Genomic DNA, 7,931 nt, shown 5'->3' with positions numbered 1-7,931 from the left:
AACAGGAACAGGAACAGGAACAGGAAAGGAAGTTTTTAAAAGTTAACCAAGACACCATGTTAACTGAACTAATAGCAACTAATAAATGTAAGTGTTTCAAGTGGGACTCTATACGAAGAACCCTTAATAATTGCCAAATTATGTTTACTATTTCATGTTACCTTATTCTTTATATAGTTTCATTTTGTAATTAATCTCTCAAAACAATACTGTCATTTAGATATTATTATTCTCTGTTTACCAGTTAAAATAGCTACTAAAATAGTTCACCCAAATCATGCATCAAGAAGTGTAGGAGACAGGATTCAAACTTGGGCCAAATCCCAAGCCAGTGTTCTATCTTCAAATATTACTGGTCACTGGGGAGCACCATTAAAGAAAGACTTCCAGGGCTGTGTAGGTAACTCAGTTCGTATAGTTCTTACCTAGTACGCATGAAACTTCAATCCCTAGCAACTCAAACTCACACACACACACACACACACACACACACACACACACACACACGAGAGAGAGAGAGAGAGAGAGAGAGAGACAGAGAGAGAGAGAGAGAGACTTCCAAATTATAGCATTTGAATACAATAATAGATACAACAGCTAGTTAAGGAATGTACTTAGAAATTCATAATCCAAAAACTACTCATCAAATAACTCTACTTAATACATGGAGGGAAGATATCAGTGAAACAATGCCAGTGATTTCCCAGGAAGATGTCAGGGCTGCTCTTTAGAAAAGTAATACAGCCATAAAATAAGTACACTGTTAAAGAAATCTCACACCACATAGACATCAGTACAAGACAGCAAGCCTACCCGTGAAGTCAAAGGTGAACTGATCACAAGTCGACTGCAGTGGAGGCTGCACGTAGACGGACAGCTTGACCTTTTGCAGCACCACTCGGTTCTGCAGGGTAATCTAAGACACACAAATTATTAATAACATGCCATTTCACCTTATCCAAATTGACAAACTACTAAAATCAACTAAAAATAGTTAACAAATAAATTAGGAAAGCCAGTAAAACACAGTAGTTGTACAACAGTTCACAGAAGAACATTCCTAATAGCCAAAGGGTAGAAATAAGACAAAGGTTCATCTCCGTGAACAAAGCGGGGTCTACACCACAAAATAACTAACAACCAGCAAAAAGAAATGAAGCTGACACATAGACTATAAAAAATATTACGCCAAGTTTAAAAAAGGTTAATCACAAAGAATCACATGCAGTATAATTCTATTTACATAAAATGTATAGACCCCTTCCCCTGCAAGGCCCAGGAACCACCTCAGAAGAGGGAGCAGAAATACTTAAAAAGCCAGAGGCTGGGAGGCTGGGAGGCTAGGATCAAAACAGTGACTGTGGACATGGGTGGATCACTGCACCCGTGAACTCACAGCAGCTGTGGCCGCTGCCTAAGACCTGACTAAGAGCAAGTCAGTCAGCAATCTAAGATGGAGGGGAAAGGGCTCATAGGCTCCCTCCATCCCTGGCTGAGGGAAGCTGACAGTTGATGATTTCTAAGGCAGGGAGAGACTGGTTTTTTGTGGGGGATGTAGGTTGAACGCACTCCAGTGGATGGCCCCATACCATGAGTTATATGGTCAGCACAAACTGAACTAGCAGATTTATAAAAAACAAAGACAACAGAAATTGTGGGTGGGCATGGATCAGGAAGAAGTTAGTTAGAAAGGACGGGAGGTGAATATGATCAACTATACTGTATAAAATTCTCCATGAGTTAATAAAAACATTATAATAAAAACGTATCTACCTGTTACACAGAGAAAACCTATCTTGAAATCTCCCCAAGAAAAACTCCTTATTTAAATTTTCAATAAATTAAATAGAACAGGCACCTCTATGAAAATTATGTAGATTAGCAGCTGCTTCAAAACAAAAGAGATAAAGGAAGACAATTAAATGGCTACTTTCATTTCTTCTAAGGGATACAAAAGGTTCTAAAATGAGATGAGGGTGTGGCTGTCCAATATTTGCCAGTGGCTTATTTGAATACAGTGACCTGTCAGTATCAGAGAAAATGGCTTCCTCTCTGACTGAAGAACAGCCTGTGGCATAAGCGTGTGTGTTCTCTCCTTAAATACATGTGTACTGGTGTGGATTATTTATCTTACCTAGTATCAATAGACTTATCTTTACAGAAGGCAATTACTCTCTGATGGTTTCCTCATTTATATGGATTTACAGAGCTCTAGGACATACCAAAGCCCTGCTATTCTGTGGCTGATCACAGAAATACAAGACACAAGCAGTTCTAGACAATGTCAGAAGGTGCTAGCTACTTCACTCTGAGAGATCAAAATTCCAAAACCCACCATCTGACTTAGTGATGCTAAGAAATCCTTCCCCTGTAAGAACCACGTTTGCCTGGAAGCTGCGGGGGTGAGGACACAGGAGGCCAGGCTGTCTTACTCTCTCCTGAAGAGGAGTGTCAGTGAGGACACAGGAGGCCAGGCTGTCTCACTCCTGAAGAGGAGTGTCAGTGAGGACACAGGAGGCCAGGCTGTCTCTCTCCTGAAGAGGAGTGTCAGTGAGGACACAGGAGGCCAGGCTGTCTCTCTCCTGAAGAGGAGTGTCAGTGTGAACAGCTAGCTGCCTTGCACTGGACATCTTGTCTCCATGCTTGTGATTTCCCAAAGGTTTCAGCTCTTGGAACTTTCTATGTCAGATGACTTTAATTACTAACAGACAACAATGAGCCCCCTAGAGGGCGGCGTTACTGACAAGAGGCAGACTCAAGTGCTGAGATTCTTACTCCTCCTCAGGTGATCCTCATCTACAGCCTGGAATCGGCAGTTGATTGAAAATGAGCCTTCTATGTGCTTCCTTTGCATGGAGCAGTTCAATCTGGTTACTAGACTCTCTTACATGAGATAGGCACATTCCACTGATAACTGACATGATGTACTTATGTCTTTATTATGTTGAAATTTGGTTTTTATCTTAAGTAAAATTCACGCATCATCACTCTCTCAATTATACAAATACATTTGTATAAAATATACAAAGGTATATAATTGACCTACAAACATTATATACATACAATTAAAGTCAATAAATGTTATATATTGATTCTAAGTGATTTATTCTAGACAATCTAAAAATAATCCAAACAAGAATGTTTCAAGATAAAAAGTAATGTTTTAAGAGAAAATTATTGAAGCAAATACATACAGCAAACAGCAAATAAACAAACAATATGTTCTTAGATTTTATTGTAAAAACCCTGCTAGTACACATGGAACCTGGTACTCCAAAAACAGGACTTCCTCAGTAATGTCTGGCCATTTAGGCAAAACCCCCAAGGTGATTGTGGCAAGAAAAAGCTACGGAAAGGGTACACACGAGCTTCTTTCAGACAGCTAGCTGGGTCAGCAAATTAATAGGGCACAATTAAGTATTCTTCTATTAACAATAACATAATGTTATCTGCATCCATATAACTAAATTTAACAATCATAGTGGCTTTCTATACTCGTAAAACATGCTCGTGAGTGACTTATGTGTCTTATCTCACCGCATCGCCACAACCCTGTGAAATAAGTACACAGCTTTCTAAAATCAGAAACCACAGCTCAGAGAGCCGAGTGCTTCCTCCTGAAGCCCCTGATTGAAAGAAGTGTAACTAGCTGCTGTCTGCCTAAACCCGGGGTGCAGGCCTTTGCACGCAGTGTTTAAATCACAAGTAACTTGATGAATAAAGGGTTCCCTGTTCTACACTGTAGAACAGAGGTACAGGGAACATAAACAACATATTCAACCCTGCTGAGGCAGTGGGCACTAGAGAGCTGAAAACTGCCTCAGGAGCATCTTGTAAGCATGAGAAGGAAAACTCCCCGTAGTAATAACAAAGTGCTCGGAAAGAGGCAGACATCCTGACTCTGCCGGCATAATGATGGCGGCTTCCACAGCAATCACACAATCTTGCATTGTTACAGGAAGGGTGTGTGTGTGGGTTTAGATGAACAAACACGATAGCTCCCACATCAGATTTATTGAATCCAACAATGGTCTAGGCACTTTCAAAGCACAAATCAAAGAGATATGACAAAAATAACTACAGTAACAAAGAATAGTTGTTTTTGAGCCAAAAAGTGAATTAAAGACTTGGCTAAATCATAAACCTTGTATTTTAAAAGGAAAATAATTGTAGAATATTAAGGAGAAAATATAAAATGTTAATACAAGAATTTTCCATGCCATTTTCTGATTCTAAAGAAATAAAATATAATCCTTAGGAAATATAATACCAAATGTTTACCCTAGGTATATAAATACGACTGCCAGGCCAGGTATGAGCGAGTGTTCTGCCTGTTGCCTGGAACAGATGGTCATGCATCATGCACACATACTCAAGGTAGCCACATCTTCATTCATTTGGAACGGATGGAAAAATTTTCTCAATTAACTGGATTTATTATGATGGAAACTTTCATGGCTATGTATCTTGGCTGCTGCTGTTATAAAAGGCCATAGGAGAGATTTACAGCAGAAATTTGTATAGAGACTATCAGACAGGACCAGAAACCCACCGGGTCTGCTATGTAAGTCCAGCCCATGCCTTGTGACCCCGCACATCATGGTCTCTCTTCCACTTTTATCATGGCAAAGAGAAGAAGAGCTGTGACCAAGCCTTGGTCCTTATAGATGATTGGGGGGGGGCGGATTTTTCAGAAGTGGAGTCATCTCCTTAGGGTGGCTGGTATAAATAAAAGCCTAGGAAGTGTGGGAGGGAAAGGTGTGCTCACTAATGCCAACACCTCCTTTTGATGGAGAGGGTGGGGAGATACACACACACACATACACACACAGTGTTATCTGGTTTGGGTACAAGATTTCTTTTTCCTTGACTTCTCCATGACTGTGTGTGAATGACACCATTACACAGGTCTAAAACAGCTCCCTTACACAAAGTATAGGTCATTCCTGCACCTCTGCAGTTACTTTCCTAAGCGTTTGATTTCTTGCCACTAATGCCTTTCCAGAAGGGTGTGTGACTGGGAAGGGGCTAGGGAGGCTGGGGAAAGACCACCCTTGTTTCCAATGGCAAGAGTCCAAAGAAATTAGCTTAGGAAACCATTCTAAGATTGGGCTCCCTTCAGCTTCGAGCACAGATCTCCACACTTGGGCCACCTGCTGGGCCAGTGTAAGCGAACACAATTGGTAAAGCCGGGGACCTTGTCAAGCTCCTCCAAGGACAGCAACCTATAATCTGAGCAAACAGAAAGTCGGTCCAAGTTTTGACTAAGTGAATCGCCAAGATCCACAACTTCTTCTGGCTTCCAAGTCTGGACAGTGATAAATATTTTCAGCTTAATAATGTGCTGACTGATCACCACACTTTAAGTGCCTTAAGAACATTCCAGATTTGAGTTCTAGCTCTCAAACTCTACAGTGACAAGACTGAAGCTCTCAACCAAAACTACATCACTCTGGTTCTATTTTTCCAGGACTATCAATTTGTCATTATACTACTTTATAGCTTCTTCATTTCATATTTTCTTGCCATAAATGCATCCATTTAAAGCTAATGTCATAGCAGATAAATGCCCAGGAATCCTATTGAACACATATGTAATAAAATCATGATAAAAGAATGATTTTCTTACTATACATGTACTTCTCAGATATCTCTTCACAATCTAAACATGATGCTACAAAGTCAACTGACTAGCCTGTTACTAGATGGCAATGACATGATTTCATTATAAGACTTTTAAGTCCCAATTTTATTTCTAGATCATGCTATGCTCTTAAACAAGGGATAAGGAAATGTAATTACAAATTTTGCATTTGAAAGTAATAATGACTGAGGCTTTCTATTCACTACCAAGACTGAAGGACACCTACAGAGTGTAGACACTTACCTTACATGTCTGTGAACTGGCAGGAGAACAGCAGGGACAGAGTAATGCCATATGCAGTGCTGATGCACACTGCAGTCTCACACTGGTACCCTACCTTCACTCTAATGGATGGGACATTGCACACTGTAGTCTCCCACTGGTTCCCTACCTTCACTGTGATGGATGGGACACTGCGCACTGTAGTCTCACACTGGTTCCCTACCTTCACTGTGATGGAGGGGACACTGCACACTGCAGTCTCACACTGGTTCCCTACCTTCACTGTAATGGATGGGACACTGCACACTGTAGTCTCACACTGGTACCCTACCTTCACTGTGATTGATGGGACACTGCACACTGTAGTCTCACACTGGTACCCTACCTTCACTGTGGTGGACGGGACAGAGTCGGCTCCAGTTTCCACATTGGTGGCTTGCTGCAAACACAGAAGTGATAAGAGGAAGTTTAATTACTGATTTCATATAAGCAGAAGTGGATGAAGATATCTGGTGTAACAGACATTCCCCACCATCACACAGAGAACTAACAGGGGTTCATCACTCTTAATAACAAACTAGAATTCCTTAGGACATTTTGGAAATATTTATGTGGAAAGGCATAGAGAGTATTCAAAATCCACTCCTCAAAACGGGGAAAAAAAAAAAAAGGTTAGCAAAACCAAGTTCACAGAACTGTTAACTGGTTCCATTATATGAATGAATCTCTCCTTAAAATCCCCACGAAAACATTATGTTGTACCATTATGTGAAAAGCATGCTTATTCAGGTTATAAAATTGTTCCTAAGACATGTAACTAGAGATATGCTGAGTGACCTTACTTACACCTAGAAGCTGAACATGGAAGTGCATTGTCTTTAACTGTTACATCTCATGAGTGAGTTCAGCACGTACCCGCTCAGCCTCAGGCTGCTCTGCCTGGTCCTACCACTTAAAACACGGATAGCATAAAAGAGTAAGGCAAATGTCTCCTTCTAATGTTGTACAATGTGAGGAAAAAAATACTCTATAATAGACTAAGACCAAGAGGGAATATATTTTCCAACAATATGCATATAAAATTTTATGGAACAACTAAAATTACAATGACTATACACTGTGAATAAATCAAATCCACACTTTCCTTAGATTTTGAAAAAAAAAAAAATACTATCTGCTCCTAAATAAAGATCATTCTGATGCCATGGGCATCAGCAGAATAAAGAGCTGGGAAACTCATATCTACTTTCAGCTCTGCAGAAGTCATATTTGAACACCGATGAAGTTGTTCAGTGACATTTATCTCCACTACAGAAGACCCCACTCCAATACAAAATCCACTTCTGCTTCAGGATGTGCACTTTCAAAATGATGATTCAAAATAAATAATAATCCAAGCTTTCTGCTCTAGTACCATGTTACCTAAAGCCAGGAAATAACTTTGTATTTACCCTCAGATCTTCAAGGAAACACTTCCTTTTCAAGCCATGTCTAAAATTTCAAAAATAGTAGTATTTGAAGAACATAAAATTATAGCCAGGAAAATGACTGTGAGAAAACGCCATGGCTTTACAGCCACACAAACTGTTGGGTAAGGTGTTCCAGTGGGGTAAATATGATAATCTAAAAAAAGTTCTTAAGGAAAATATAATAAGACAGGGAAAATGGAGCAGAAAATAGAGTAAGACAGAAGTGAAGCAGGGCGTACAGCAAGACAGGGGAAATGGAGCAGGAAGTACTGTAAAATAGAAAATGGAGCAGGATGTAAAGTAAGACAGAAGTGAAGTAGAAAGTACAATAAGACAGGGGAAAGACACCAGAGAAGAAGAAACAGCACTCAGAGTTAACAATCAGGGAATTTCCTTTACAATATAACACTACTACATAAGGCTTTGTCCTCCAAAGACCAAAATGTTCCCAAAGACAATGATAAGTTCCTCATTTAAAATAAACAACTTTATAAATTACCCAACAGAGGGAAAAAGAGTCACTTCCACAGCAAAAAATAAAAATAAAGAAAAAAATGACCCGGGCGATGGTGGCGCACGCCTTTAATCCCAGCACT

At 40.0% G+C, this 7,931-nt stretch overlaps 1 protein-coding gene across 13 annotated transcripts in view; it reads right to left on the bottom strand.

Moving 5' to 3' along the window:
- Positions 1–7,931, bottom strand: part of Bbs9 (Bardet-Biedl syndrome 9) — a 409,213-nt gene that overhangs the window by 222,484 nt on the left and 178,798 nt on the right. For all 13 annotated transcript variants that reach the window (XM_031345639.1, XM_031345633.1, XM_031345628.1 and 10 more), the window contains 2 exons: positions 6,252–6,305; positions 814–916 (listed from right to left, as the gene is read on the bottom strand). In XM_031345639.1, the coding sequence (XP_031201499.1) occupies positions 814–916; positions 6,252–6,305 (157 nt within the window). The remainder of the gene's footprint in view (positions 1–813; positions 917–6,251; positions 6,306–7,931) is intronic.

Source organism: Mastomys coucha, unplaced genomic scaffold, assembly GCF_008632895.1.
Source record: "Mastomys coucha isolate ucsf_1 unplaced genomic scaffold, UCSF_Mcou_1 pScaffold23, whole genome shotgun sequence".
Lineage (NCBI taxonomy): Eukaryota > Metazoa > Chordata > Mammalia > Rodentia > Muridae > Mastomys > Mastomys coucha.
The sequence above is the reverse complement of the archived record's forward strand: the minus strand, read 5'-3'. Positions and strand labels throughout refer to the sequence as shown.